Source organism: Lynx canadensis, chromosome C1 (genome assembly GCF_007474595.2).
Source record: "Lynx canadensis isolate LIC74 chromosome C1, mLynCan4.pri.v2, whole genome shotgun sequence".
NCBI lineage: Eukaryota > Metazoa > Chordata > Mammalia > Carnivora > Felidae > Lynx > Lynx canadensis.
In genome coordinates this window covers 71464141-71479866 of record NC_044310.1, presented here as the reverse complement: position 1 = coordinate 71479866, position 15726 = coordinate 71464141, and the positions used below count along the sequence as shown (strand labels likewise).

Below are 15726 nucleotides of genomic sequence, written 5' to 3'. Positions count from 1 at the left end.
GTGCGGATGTTTTGGAAGTTTCAAGTATTTCATTAGGAAATACCTAAAATACTTTTTTATATATGCCAATTTTTATACACACATTACTTCAGGTTGTGAGATCAAGTTGCATTTCTGGATAGACCAATGAATTTATCAGTCATGAAGAAGATTGGCATATTGGCTTTAAAATTTTTTTCAAGCCTGGATGATTTTTGTAGTGTAACATTTTCTAAGGATTATAGGGAAACATCTCACCTTCAGCACGGCATAAGAAAATAGTAACATTACATTTGAAGAAATCTCTTTAAAAAGCAGAAGCAGGCTTTTCATTCATTGATGAAAATAAAAATTTGATATGTGGTTACTTTTTATTTTTATTTTTTTTTTTTAATTTTTTTTTTAACGTTTATTTATTTTTGAGACAGAGAGAGACAGAGCATGAACGGGGGAGGGGCAGAGAGAGAGGGAGACACAGAATCGGAAACAGGCTCCAGGCTCTGAGCCATCAGCCCAGAGCCCGACGCGGGGCTCGAACTCACGGACTGCAAGATCATGACCTGAGCTGAAGTCGGACGCTTAACCGACTGCGCCACCCAGGCGCCCCTGTGGTTACTTTTTAAAATTTAAATAGAATTTACTCAGATCGAAAAAATTTGGATACGCTGTATCACCTACATTTATGGTTTATAACACTGAGTTTTCTTTCAGACTGTTAACTATACAGATAATAAAATTAATGTTTTAACAAACCTAGCCTTTTGGGCTTTCTGAATCCTGTGATGTCAATTTTCTTTCCTTCAGACACTGAAAACCACCTATTGCCATAAATGTATAAATTAGAATGACAGATTGGACAGGTTGATGAATGCAGCAATGACAAAGTTACTTTTTACAGATACCATATTATCACTTCATACAAAGACAACAATTCTGAGCTCACTTTTTAATTTTTTTTTAATTAGTAGCCTTTATTTTTTAGAGTGGTTTTAGATTTATAGAAAAATTGAGCAGAAAGCACATAATTCCCATATACCCCATCTTCCTCTGTTTTCCATTTTCACATCTTGCATTACTGTGGTATATTCATTAGAACTGATGAACTAGTTTTAAGACATTATTAATAGCTCACGTTAGGATTCACCCTGTGCTGTACAGTTCTATAGGCTTTGAAAAACGCATAAAGTCATGTATCCACCAGGATAGTATCAGACTAGATAGTTTCACTGTCCTAAAAATTTCCTGTGTTCCACTTACTCATCTCTTCCTCTTCGCTCCCCCTTCCAACCCTGGCAACTACTGATGCTTTTATTGTGTCTCTGTTTTATTTTTTCCAGAATGTCACCTGGTGGGAATCACATAGCATGTAGCCTAAGTTTTCTCCATGTCTTTTCGTGGTGAGCACACTTTTGCATGAGGTAATTACGCGTCTTTGGTCAACATGTTACTCTTGGTGCAAGGTCAGACACTGGCAGATTAGGAACAGGCTATGATAATGGCAATTTTTTTTTAAGTTTTTCGGTTCTGTTTGGGAGTTTTGAATTTATTTTGATACATTTTTTTACTTTAAGTAATTTATCAATCTTTTGTGCTTAGTGATTTTTGTCTCCTGTTTTAGAAATCTTTGCTTATCTTGGTGTCATGATGATACCTCGTTTTTTTCTGGAAACTTAGTTGTTTTAGTGTCACCCTTGACTATATAATTCATTAAAAAATGATTTCTGTGTATGGTATAAGGTGGAAGTTAAGTCTTACAGGTACTGTCTTATTCCCTAAGCAATATAAAAGGGACAGAAAGTTCCAGGCTCTGGCCTTACCTTGTATCAGTGGATAAACATACCCACTTTTGACTTTGAGGAAAAAAAACAAACCAAGAAGCAAATTAGTCTGTAGTTGTTCAATGTAATCTCATGAAGGCTTTCTGAAAGCAGAGGTAAAGTAAACTCAGGATAAAGTAAATGAGTCAAAATCACACAGCTATTTAGGATTAAAATCCAGGACTGTTTGGCTCTACAGTCCATGGTCTTCCCACAACTCCACGCTCTTAGTGAAAGGCAAAAGAAAAAAGTGTTTCAAGAAGGGAGGCCTACCTTGTTAAAAGGTCAAGTAAGGGGGCGCCTGGGTGGCTCAGTCGGTTAAGCCGCCGACTTTGGCTCAGGTCATGATCTCGCTCTGTGCTGACAGCTCAGAGCCTGGAGCCTGTTTCAGATTCTGTGTCTCCCTCTCTCTGACCCTCCCCCGTTCATGCTCTGTCTCTCTCTGTCTCAAAAATAAATAAACGTTAAAAAAAAATTAAAAAAAAAAAAAGGTCAAGTAAGAAGCAGCTCTTGGACTTGATCACACAAAGGCTGTTGGTGGCTCTGATAACAGGGACTCATGTTAAACTGGGTACCCCAACTCCAGAGGCACTCAACAGTGAGCCGGTTTTAAAAGCCACAGGATAAATGTGATAATCTTAGCGTCAGTTTCACTCGATAATAAGTAATTTTTTAGTATTTTTTATATATTAAAATAAAAGCTGTATTAGCACTAGTATATAAAATTTGCATACATTTTCAAGATATTATACTGTATTTCCCCCAAATTTTATGCTCATGGGGTTCTGGGCCACTGTATCAGCTTTACCTACAGAGGAGCTGGAGACAGGTCAGCCACGTAAGCAATCAACTGTCTATGTAGACCGAACCCTAATTAAAACTCTGGACACCAAGGCTTGGATGAGCCTCCTGGGTGGCAATACGCCATGCATACCGTCACATAGCTTTGCCACAAGAAGTTAATACTGTCTACACCTCAATGGGGTGAGGACATTGGAAGCCCTGTGTGTGGAAGTCTCCTGGACTCCACCCTATGTACCTCTTTCCTTGGCTGATTTTAATTTGTATCCTTTTGGTGCAATAAACCACAACCAAGAGTAAAACAGCTTTCAGTGAGTTTTGTGAGTCCTAGCAAAAACTTGCAATTGGTATCAAAAGGGAGGATGCATCAGGGAAATACAAACCAAAACCACACTGAGATAATACCACCTCACACTGGTCACAGTGACTAAAATTAACAACTCAGGAAACAACAGATGCTGGCGAGGATGTGGAGAAACGGGAACCCTCTTGCACTGTTGGTGGGAATGCAAACTGGTACAGCCACTCTGGAAAACAGTGTGGAGGTCCCTCAAAAAATTAAAAATAGAGTTACCCTACAACCCAGCAATAGCACTACTAGGAATTTATCCAAAGGATACAGGAGTACTGATTTGTAGGGGCACATGTACCCCAATGTTTATAAGCAGCACTATCAACAATATCCAAATTATGCAAAGAGCCCAAATGTCCATAATGCATAAAGAAGATGTGGTATGTATATATATAATGGAATACTACTCAGTGATGAAAAAGAATTGAATCTTGCCATTTGCAACGACGTGGATGGAACTGGAGGGTATTTTGCTAAGTGAAATAAGTCCCTCAGGGAAAGATAGATACCATATGTTTTCACTCATATGTGGAATTTGAGAAATTTAACAAAAGAAAAATAAGTTACAAACACGGAGGCAAACCATAAGAAACTCTTAAATACAGAAAACATACAGGGTTGATGGCGGGGTGCTGGGGGGTGGGCAGGAAAAATGGGTGATGGACATTGAGGAGGGCACATGTTGGGATGAGCACCGGATATTGTATGTGATGAATCACGGGAATCTACTCCCAAAGCTAAGACTACACTGTATACACTGTATGTTGGCTAACTTGACAATAAATTTTCTTTAAAAAAGTGAGGATGGTTTTGGGTACCCCAAACTTTGCACTTTAGGGCCATCATTTTCCTTTGTCAACACAGGTACTTGGATGGAAAATTTTGAGAAAACCCATCCCAAACTACACACTCATAAATTACTATATATTCCACATTATTTACTGATCAATGAAAGGCACTGAGCTGGGTATCAGGAATACAAAAATGCACAAAACGCAGTCCAGCTCCTCCTCTGGGAAGCAGTGAACAAGACAGACATAGCTCTGCCCTCTGGAGCCTACCTCCAGCAGGAACAGCAAGTTATGAATGTGTGTATCGTCTGAATGAGCAGGCATCCTTCCCCGGGTACCGTACACGTTCACAACCAACTCTTTCACTTTCATTTAAGTATCATTCCCTCTTAGATCACCAGGAGAAATAAAAGATTTCTAGTTTCAGTGGTGACTAGGTTATATCATTTACTAAGAGAGGGAACACAGGCAGAAACAAGTCATATGGAAAGACAAGTTACTGATGCAGTAATTGAGTGTTTGAGGCTTCATCAGGAGGCTCCACATGGAAAGTTTAAGAGCCAGGTAGAGATCTGGTCCAGAGCTTGGAGTGAAAAATTGCGGCTGGAGACACAGATTTGGGAGTCCCAAGCATAGGTAGCTAATGCCATGTAAAGAGATGGGCTGATTTGCAACTTTGTAACACCCTCTACAAAATTATATTGTATTGTTGAAAGATGGCATAATATGTTGGGACACACCAGCGCTTAAGGGCCATACAGGGCAAAGCAAGAATGGAAGGAAGCTGACAATGACAAGCCAGAGAGTTTGAGACTCACTGAATCGTGGATGCAATCAATCCAAGAGCAATTTCATTAAAGAGAGTTGTTCAGAGTCCACTGGAAATGAGGTCAAGCAGGAGAAGATTTAGTTTGTGACGTGATAAGTCCACAACCCATAGAAGTGTTCCAGGACGACTGAGGGAGGCAAGCATACTGAGAGTAATCTTCATTTTGAAGAAACGATGTAGTGGGATCAGAAGAAATCCTGGTGTCTCTGAGCAATGGCTAAGGTGAAGCGGCAGTGAAAAAAAAATTCTTATTTCTTGTCTGCCTTTAATAAATTCTTATTGAAAGCTGAGAGCTTTGTTGGGACCACTGGTTCAGGACCTGCCTCTTCTCAGGGTTCCTCAGGAAGGAACATAAGCAGACCCTGCTCGGCAATGTGCGCGCCCCGCCTCCATCCTAAGACCCTGGCCGAGAAGCAGGAACGCGTCGTAGCCGCTGGGGGGCGCAGGCCCCGAACTCCTCTGCGAGACTTGGGGCGGAGCCAGCCGTGGGGCGGGCCCTTGGAGCAGCTTCCGGTTTCCGGCGGAGCCTACAGTCGTCGCTCGCAGCCGTCATGGCGGCCGAGGAGAAGGACCCCCTGAGCTATTTCGCGGCTTATGGGAGCAGCAGCTCAGGCTCCTCGGGTGAGGAGGATAACAGCGAGCCGGAGGAAACAAGTCGCAGGGCCCCAGATCCTGCGAAGTCGGCGGGAGGCTGTGGGAACAAGGAGGAGAAGAGGCTGCCGGGACCCGACGAACTATTCCGGAGCGTGACTCGCCCGGCCTTTCTCTACAATCCGCTCAACAAACAGATAGATTGGGAGAGGCACGTCGTTAAGGCGCCTGAGGAGGTGAGGTTCCCGACCCGATTTCCCGGTCGTAGTCCCGGCCTCCGCCCCCTTCCTCCTGAGCCCTCTCCTGGGGACCGGCAGTCTGTTCCCCCACACGCAGTCACCTCCTGCGGGTTGCCGCACCGCCCCCTCCCACCTCCAGCCCTGGGGAGCCCGGGTCCCCTTCCCCAGCCTGGTGGGTGTCGGACCGACCCGCAGCCCCCGCCCCCTTGTGAGGAGACCCAACCTCCGCGCTCGGTGCCCCGACCCCGCGCTGCGAGGACTAACGGTGGTGACTCCCCCGCCCCCCCCGCTGCAGCTTCTCCCCGAGACCCCTTCCCTTTGACGCCGAAGTGCCTGCGGTGCTGCCTCCAAGACAGTGTCTGCTGCAACCTCCTGAAGGGGTCAGCCTTGCCGTAGTATCTCTGAGACTGGATTCTTCTTTGGTAATTAAAAGTTATTAGCTTTATTCATATAGGGAACCCTTTGGCTTTCACTTAACAGTATTGTGATTTTGATGGAAAAAAAAATGTGTCTTTAAACCTTAAGAAAAAAAAAAGTCAGCCTGAACAATAAGCGAACGGCAGGGAGGTGCATGTGCCCATACGGATTGTAGGAACCTCGGTTCGTCACGGTGCGTCTTAATGTGTTTGCTTAACAGCCTCCAAAGGAATTCAAAATATGGAAGTCAAACTATGTACCACCTCCGGAGACCTACACTACTGAGAAGAAACCTCCCCCTCCAGAGCTGGATATGGCAATAAAATGGTCTAACATATATGAGGACAATGGTGATGATGCCCCACAGAACGCTAAGAAAGCTAGGCTCCTGCCTGAAGGGGAGGAGACAGTGGAATCAGGTAAGGCGAGTCAGACTCCTGTGATAATACCTTTTGGTCCCTGTGATGAATTTTAAAAGGAGACATTTAATGAGTGAAATTTAAGTCTAGCGGTTTAACAAATTAATTATGGTGTATGACTATTATTTTTTGCTGTATTTTTGAGAAAAATCCTATACGGCTTGGAAGTGAGGTCTCTGAAAGCTCAACCAGTAGTATTTACTGTGTTTTAGAAAAAGATCATGTTAGGGGCACCTGGGTGGCTCAATCGGTTGAGCATCCGACTTCGGCTCAGGTCATGATCTCACGGTCCGTGAGTTCGAGCCCCGCGTCGGGCTCTGTGCTGACGGCTCAGAGCCTGGAGCCTGCTTCCGATTCTGTGTCTCCCTCTCTCTCTGTCCCTCCCCTGCTCACACTGTCTCCCTGTCTCTCAAAAATAAACATTTAAAAAAAAAAAAGAAAAAGATCATGTTATTCAGGCCTTGAAGCAAAATCCCTAATATCCCAACCAATAGTATATGTGATTTATGGTGCCTTATTACAACAGAGTCCGTTAATGCATGGATTCTTTCTTGTGATTGCAGCTTTGAAGCACTGAAGGCTTCATTTTATATTAAAGCAGTCGTGATTTGAAGCCAAAATTAGCGTGACAAAGTGAGTTTAATTGAGTATCCCTGCGTAGTAATAGGAAGATAATGACTTAGTTGTTTATGATATCATAATTTCATCTCTTACTTAGAGTGTAAGTAACCACAGTAATCTCTGCTTACACACTTTTACCCTAACCACCTCTCAAATTCCATCCTTCACACTGCAGCTAGTGATCACTTTCTAAAAATCCTATCTGATTATGTAACTCACCTGCTTAAAACCCTTCACCAATAAATAGCATAGAGTCAAAGCCTTCTGATGGCCCTGCCTTTCTCTCTACCTGTATTTCGAATGGTGCTTTTTCTAGCACTTTAAGATCTTAAAATTGAAAACTGAATAGACCATGCTATCTTACGGCTCCATGCCTTTCAGTATATGTTGCACATTAGTCTGGAATGTTCTTCCCTCCCTCCTTACCTTTGGCTGGTAAACTCATTCATCCTTCAAAATCCAATTCAAAGAAAAAAATGTCAACACCTTCAAAGTATTTGTTCCTCTGTACCTTGTATGTGCTAATGCTGTTGATTGTATTTACCATTCTTTATGAGATGATTTGTTCATAAATCTGTCTCCTTTATGAAAAGGAGTTCCTGTACAGTTTATAGTACATTTTAAATACTCAGTGGATGGGCGCCTGGGTGGCTCAGTCAGTTCAGCATTAGACTTCGGCTCAGGTCATGATCTCTTGGGTCTGTGAGTTCGAGCCACACATCACACATTGGGCTCTGTGCTGAGAGCTCAGAGCCTGGACCTGCTTCGGGATTCTGTGTCTCCCTCTCTTTCTGCCCCTCCCCCACTCATGCTCAGAGGTCTCTCTGTCTCTCTCTCTCTCTCTCTCAAAAATAAATAAACATTAAAAAAAATTTTTTTTGATACTCAGTGGATAATTGTTGAATTATACTAAATTTTTATGAAAGGGCATGCCAGTTAAACAAATTTCTGATGGTTTCATGAATCAAGGGCTACTTAGCTCCTTTTACAACCAGGCAGAGTGTTTTAAGAGAAAGGATAACTGGTAGTTCTTCAGTTTTGATTCTACTTGGCTTTTCTGTTTCTTTTACTGATGTCACAATGTGAATTAGAAGTCACTAATGAAGGCATATCTTCAGTAAATATATCCTTTTAGAGATGCCAAAATGAAGTTGGCATTTAAAAAACTTCATAGTAGGGTATTTTATGTAATTAATAAAAACACTTTTGCATAAATAACGTTTAATCCTTACAACACCTTGTGAAACCACATAGGGAAATATGGAAATGAGAACTTCATGTGACTTGTCCACAGTCACAAAATTAGAAAATGCCAAGCTGCAAATAGGTACTTTCACACAATTTTTAGAATTCATTGTCCTTAGCAGCCTAGTACAGAAATGGTACATGATTCATTGTTACTATTTTATAGACAAGGAAACAGTCTCAGATTAAAGAATTGGCCTAAGCAAATTCGCACAACTAGGAAGAGGCAGAAGAAGAAAAATTCAGGTCTTTAAATGGAAATGGTGCCTCATTAATTTGGGGTTTAGTCTCTTACTGTTTTGCAAGCTGTAGTGCTTGTAGCTGTTTTGTAGAAAGTAAGACCACTAAAGTTGATATTCAAGCAAGGTACTATAGGTTGGTGCTCTGTCTTTGTTCCTATATGGAAACAGTGAGGGTTATATAGCAGGACAAAGAATTGTCTTTTTTCCAGCTTGCTTATTGAGTTCAGATAGGTAATTCAGAGTTCAGTTAGGTACTGAGTTCAGATAGGTGTGGGACTATTGTAATTCCCATAGATGATATCTGTTCTTTTGATTATATGATAGTCCTCCAACAGCAAGTGTATATGTATACAATATCAACAGAATCATAAGGTTAAAAGTTTAATCCTGGATCATAAGGTTAAAAGATAATACATCTTTATTTTATTTTATTTTTTTTTAAGTTTATTTTGGGAGAGAGAGAGGGAGAGAATCCCAAGCAGGCTCCACGCTATCAGCACAGAGCCTGTCAAGGGGCTTGATCTCACGAACCGTGAGATCATGACCTGAACCGAGATCAAGAGTCGGACACCTTACCGACTGAGCTGCTTAGGTGCCCTGATCCTGAAATTTTTAATTTGGACTCTAATGTTGGTTAACCATTTAGAATCCCATACCATGTTCACAGAGTCACTATAAAATTAATCATTTTTTACCTGTATTTTTTTAACTTATAAAATATCTTGTTTAATAAATTCCATTCTCTGAAATTATTTAATTTTTAGGTTATTAAATTATTTTTAGTTTTCCTTCTCATTTTTTTAAATGTTTATATTTGAGAGCGAGAAAGTGGGGGGAGGGGTAGAGAGAGAGGGAGAGAGAATCCCAGGCCGGCTCTGTGCTGTCAGTGCAGAGCCCAGCACGATGCTGGATCCCACCAACTGGGAAATCAGAACCTGAGTGGAGATCAGGAGTTGGTCACTTAACCACTTAACCAACTGAGCCAGCCAGGTGCCCCCTCCTTCTCATTTTTTGGACTTTAGCCTTTTTTTTGCCAGTTAACTTATTCCAGATTTTTTCAAGTTTTTTTTAAATATTTATTTTATTTGTATTTTTTTTTAATTTTTTAAATATTTATATATTAGAGAAAGAGAGAGAGTGCTAAAGGGGAGGGGCAGAGAGAGAGATACAGAATCCAAAGCAGGCTGTAAGCACAGAGCCTGACGCGGGGCTCGAACACACAAACCTTGAGATCATGACCTGAGCCGAAGTTGGACGCCAACCAGTTGAGCCACCCAGGTGTCCCAATGTTTATTTTTTGAGAGAGAGACAGAGTGTGATTGGGGGAGGGGCAGAGAGAGGGAGACATAGATGAAGCAAGCTCCAGGCTCCCAGCTGTCAGCACATAGCCCAGTGCAGGGCTCAAACCCAGGAACTGTGAGATAGGACCTGAGCTGAAGTCAGATGCTTAACCAACTGAGCCACCCAGATGGCCCTTTTTTTTTTTTTTTTTTAAAGATCTGGGAAAGATTCAAAACTCACCAAGTCTTGCTACTTGCCAGCACTTCTTGTTTGGTAATTGTGAAATGCAGATCACTAAGGCTTAGATATTAATTGTAGCTTTATTGACGTGTACTTAATCGTGAAATCCTAGCTAAAGTAGCTAATACTTCCCTTTTCTTTTTTTTTAAAGAATTTAGAAAGTTCATATTAATGTAAACTTATTTACCTCAGGTGGCATGAATTCCATATAGAAGAATTGCTTCCTTACTAGTGCATCATCTGTGATCTATGGCACAGACTAGAAACTCACTAATCTTGATAAATGAACATTTCAGGGTGGTTTTGTTTCTTTTGTTTTTCCTGTTCTGGTTTTTAAGGTGATGCCTTATTTTGTCACTAGGTGGCATTAGCTCTTCAAATTACTGATAGGAAATCATTTTTCGATCCTCGGTAGTTTGTGTTTTTGTTAATTCAGTAAATATAATTGACAGATTAAAAGCAGAACTGTCTCAGGATCATCTTTTTAATATGTCAACAGTGGATTTTATAGCAGAGTTAGAAAGTAATTTCGGTTTTTATACTATTGAAAATAATCTCAAGCAATGATGATGATTAAATAATTTAAAAAAAAACAAAGGCCTTGGAGTATTCGAGCTGTGTGCCACATCAGTTGGTTTGTACATTATTTTTGTGTATATATGATAAACTACTGATTAAAACCCTTGTTTGTAAATTCCTATGATGATTCAATTAATTTTATTTTATCTTACTGCTTATAATATAAATATATATATGTAAATCCATAAGTGCTTTATGAAATATAGGAATAACATCGCCATACTGAGCTTGAAGATGAATGCAGATGAATCACCTGCAGTTGTTTCTAATTATTCTCCACATCAACAAAGGAGATATTCTGAGTATGGTACAGTTAGGAGAAGGGAACTGAAGGCTTAAGGTTGTAAATGTATTTCCTCCATAAGGAGTTTAGGGTGTGATATCAGCAGCTTCCCCAATTTTTTATTTTTAAAAAATTTATTTATTTATTAATATTATTATTATTATTTTATTAAGTAAGCTCTACTCCCAACATGGGGCTTGAACTCATGATCTCAAGATCAAGAGTTGTATGCTTTACTGACTGAGCCAGTCAGGTGCCCCTGCTTCCCCAGTTTTTTCATATAAAGGCCCCTTTCAACATCAAAATATTTTATAGACCACCATATGATAGTTGTTGAACTTTCGGTATCTGTTGATTGAGAAAGTAAAGCCAAAAATGCAATGAGTTCAGTAATGTGCTTAAAATAAATGTATATTTTAAAATTAATTCTTTCTACATAGTATTCTATCTAAATGGAGTTCTTAAAATAAAGCCACACATTTGTTCAGAGAGAATACAGTTTCAGTGAAACATCTACCTGTGAGTGCTTTTTAAATTTCAAAATAATAAGAATGGGGGTTGTAAATAGAGAGGGGAGTTGTTCTGTGAGGAGAGAAAGCAGATTTGAAAGGAAAGAACAGCTGATGACTGCTTAAACAGTGTCATGGTTGGATCAATACTCTTGGTAAAAAGAGTAGAATGTGTTCCATTGTTACAAGGTGTAGATTATTTAAATATATACAGTATATAAGCTGTAGAATATATTTGGGATAGCTTTTTTTCAGAACAGATCTGGTTTTCTCATTTTAAAGTACCTGAATCCAGCACTAACAGGTCACTTGTGAATTTTATGTAACACTACAATTAATTTCTTATTTCTACCTGCACTTTAAAATCAGAGATCTAAAAGTTAATTTTTGGTTTTTATTAGGATACTGAAAGAAACATAAGTTGAAGATAATGATTTTGGTCTAAAGTGAATGAAATTTTAATACTTAACTTTTTTTTTTTTTTAATTACTGATTGAAACTTTTCCTTTCCTGTTTAAAGATGATGAAAAAGATGAGCATACTTCTAAAAAGCGCAAAGTAGAACCAGGAGAACCGACAAAGAAGAAAAAGTAGAAAATGACAAATCACAAGAATTTCTGGACTGCGAAACTTGTTGAAACGGTTTTTTGGGGCAGATTAAGTTGATATTTTAAATTATTATGAAACAACATCTCCATGAAAGTACATGTTAATTAATAAGTATTGCTATGGGAACTTTCCACTGTAGAATTCATTTTTTTATTTAAAACTTTATTTAAAACTCAAGTGGTGATTTGTGATTGTGAAATTGACAACACTTGGAAGCATTCTTGCTATCACAGAGTTGGTGACATACTTTGAAAGTTTTGTCACATGTCGACATGCCAATGTTCTATGAACCTTTTATAAAGGAATATATTTTTAAAGTAAATATATTGTAATGTACTGTGAACTTGTAGGGTGCTTTTCAACAGTGTTTGTACAGTGTAAATAGATCATGGAAATAAAATTACTTATTCAATATTGCTATTATTGCATAACATTAACATTTGAATATTTGTCTGTGACAAGTAACCTCTTTGCCACATGGTGTTTTAATAGTAGGTATTACCATTTAGGGAGTGCCTCTTGTGTTCCAGGTGCTTCGTGGGTGCTTTTTCTCTGCTCTTCAGACAGCCTGGTAAAGCAGAGATTAGTGGCTTCATTTTGTAATAGAGATTAACTTATTCAAGTTTCCATAGTGAGTGAGCAATGGTTTTGTGATTTAACTCAGGATACTTGACTTCCAAAATCATCAAATTAAGCCACCTACCCACCACTTAAAATTTAGTTGTCTTCTAAAGGAATTGCACTTGTCCTCTCTTCTAGGTACTCTCTGTGGTAAGTAGGGAGATCTTCCTCTTCCCTGATTGTATTACTGCACCTTATCATGTAAGTCTTATGTGATGGTTTTTCCTTAATTTCCCTGTTAAATAGTTTGCTGAAGATAAGGATTCTGTATAAAGAATTGCCAGATGTAGCAAACAAAAATACAGGATACCCAGTTAAATTTGAATTTTATAGTAACAACATGTTTTTGTATGTGTAATATTTGGGACAGCTTACACTAAAACTTTATCTGAAACTCAGATTTAACTGAGTATCTTGTGCATTATCTGGCAACACTACTTCTATTGCATCATCTTTACATGGTTCCTATTTTAATGCTTTGCATATAGTAATAAACAAGAAAGCAAGGGGTGGTCGAGAAATGAATAATCTTTGATTTTACTTCTACAGTCCAAAATGCAGTGCCCTTATTTGTAGCATTTTAAACTATAAAAAGGAGAGGTTATACATTGCATCAGTCATTTCATGATTCGTAATGCCTTTAGGAGACAAGACTTAATTACAGGACCTGCACATTCAGTGTATGAGAAAAAGACTTTGGTCTTTGAGTTAAAAAAAAAAAAATCCCCAGTCCAGTTGTTTTTCTCAATACTGGAAACCAGTATTTGAAAAGCTGTAAAATTCATTTAGTTAGAACATGGATTAAGTAGACTAAAATTTGTGAAAGTCATTAAAAAATACGATGCTAGCCATGGTGTTTTGCGGAATGAGGAAGGAACATAACAGTATGATGGCTTCAGTAGATCTCAGACTTAAAAAAACTAATTGTGTAGCTGCTTATCCTCTAGGTTTATAGCTATATGATTCCCAAAATTGAAGTAATTTGTAAAGCAAGAAGTTTTTAGTTTAAAGCCTTTGTATGTGAATAATATGGAGGGCTACGGTATCATATTAAGGAATGGCATCAAGTGATAAAGCATGACTCCAGTATGACACCAAACTAAACAAACAGAATTATAATTCTGAGGCTGTGATTCCCAGATCTGGAGAAGTCTGTAGTCTGGATACATGTGTTAGTAGAGCAGATATCTCAAGAAGCTACCGAAATGCAAGATTTAAAAACTAGCATGAAGGCACACCTCATACAAAAACAAAACAAAACCAGCAAGCCACTGTCTGGAAATCTAACCTCTTTATCACCCATTGGTTCAACTCCCAGCTCTCGTTGATTTGTTTATGACAGCAAAAGCTCATTAGATCAGTCCCTACTGGTGCTTTGAGCCCCCCTTCTAGAAGATAACCGAATTGGGGTGGCGGGGAGGAATAAATACCACTTTATTAGAAGAGGGATTGATACTTTAGACAGGACAGGTAGTGGCTACACTTGTGAGATCATTACGTAACCGGCTGGGAGATGTATACCTATGTGAGTACAGGTCAAGGTAGTTCTAATTTAGGAAGAAGGAGGCTAAATATTTTTGAGCAGTCTGAATCTGCCGTATGTGTTTCATTGGGTTTCTTTTCAGAATATGGCCAAAAACAAAAGGGGAAAGGGATCTCTATCCAAGTTGTTTCTTTTTTTAGAGAATCAAGTCAATATTCCTGATTGTTTCCTCATCTTTAAGGAAGTGAAGCCACATCAGGCATAAATGGCTTTCTTCTGTGCAAGGATAAAATTTGAGAAGAACTAAGCATTTGTGGGTCATATTTTAAAATTCAGTGTGTGAATAGCATTATGGAGTTATGTGGAAAACATTCTAACTGGAATCAAAGAACATTACTGAGAAAAATTGACACTGCTTTTTAACCATTAAAATACAAATATTACTGGAACTTATTTGCAAACTTGTAACTTCCTAGTTTAAACCGTTAATGCTGTGTAGTGCTTTTGAGTTCACAAAGTTGAATCACATAGCACTTTATTTTCCAAAAACCTAATGAGGTAGGTTTTATCATTTCCAAATTACGGAAATTGAAAAAACAGACCCAGCCAGCTATAGCAATATACCCACAACTATGCTTAGTTAGCTTCAGGATCTGCAATCCCATTCCATGTAAGGTTTATGGAGTACCTCTTGGTGTAAAGCATTGTGTTAGGAACAAAGGGTCCATCTTTAAGCAAAGTCATGTTGGTAGCCATTAGGAAGAAGGACATGCAGGGACTGAGTCTGACCAGCTGAGCAGTTCAGTAGAGCGGTAAGGACCTGCTTGAACTAAGGCATCGGGAGAAGAGACAGGGATATGAGGAATAATACTGCTCAGCTGGATATAAAGGCAGAGTGAAATTTTCTTTTATTGCCAACTCTACATATATTTAATTAAAATATAAATGGGCTAATGCAGGTTTGAACATGACCTACATATAAAACATGTTGCCACACCAGACACAAAGCCCTACTAGAGATATTTTTAAAATATAGTTATTTTTACAGGTATCTGAATAAACTCAGCAACTTTGAATAAGTCAAATTTTTGACTAAAACCATAGCTGAACTTTAAAATATGTCATTGGTGGTATTTTGGATGTTCGTGTTTTTGTGTCCATATTGAACTGCTCTATTTTACTACTCCATTATCACTTAGTACAGAAGTTCCAGGCATTCTTAGAAAAAAAAAAAGTGGTAAATTCCCAGCAAGTGTGTTGGACTTTTCATTAAATTCTAAAGTTTTCTCTTTTTTCTTTACACAGTTTTCCCAATATGAAACATGGCATTGCATTGTAATGGAAAAAAAAAGAAAAAGATACCAAGAAGTATTTGTATGTATAGTCCACAGAAGAGGGACTCTGCCTGTTCTGTCATTGACTAGAACAATGCCTGGCACATAGAAGGCACTCGATATAACTCCTAATTGGTGATGGTGAACTGAATTTTCCCCCTCTGGTTTAGGGTGATCCTCCAGAGGCTGTGTTTCCAGTTATATAGGCCAATAAATCTTAACAACTTAAACCAGTTTGAGTTCAGTTTTGTCATTTTCCATCCAAAATATCCTAATTGATGTGAAACTCTACTCCCTTGGTTTCTTATAAGGTCCCATGTTATCCTGGTTCTCTTCTTTATTTCTTCTCTCTGGCTCCTTCACTTCTGGTTGCCCTCGAATGCCAGTGTAGCCTATGTTGTTGCCTTCTCGTTGTCTACACTGGTTCTTGACAATTTCAGCCAA

General features: G+C 39.0%; 1 protein-coding gene across 2 annotated transcripts; it reads left to right on the top strand.

Moving 5' to 3' along the window:
- The first annotated feature begins 5075 nt into the window (after positions 1–5075).
- Positions 5076–15512, top strand: CC1H1orf52 (chromosome C1 C1orf52 homolog). Of its 2 annotated transcripts, XR_003970914.1 has the most exons (4): positions 5076–5396; positions 6037–6235; positions 11756–12666; positions 15254–15512. XR_003970914.1 is itself a non-coding variant. In XM_030325834.1 (3 exons), exons 1-3 carry the CDS (start codon positions 5121–5123, stop codon positions 11827–11829), a joined length of 549 nt encoding a protein of 182 aa, XP_030181694.1. In that variant the 5' UTR covers positions 5076–5120; the 3' UTR covers positions 11830–15512. The 2 variants fall into 2 exon arrangements, 1 of the variants encoding a protein (XP_030181694.1); XM_030325834.1 differs by having other exon boundaries at positions 11756–15512.
- The last annotated feature ends 214 nt before the right edge of the window (positions 15513–15726 follow it).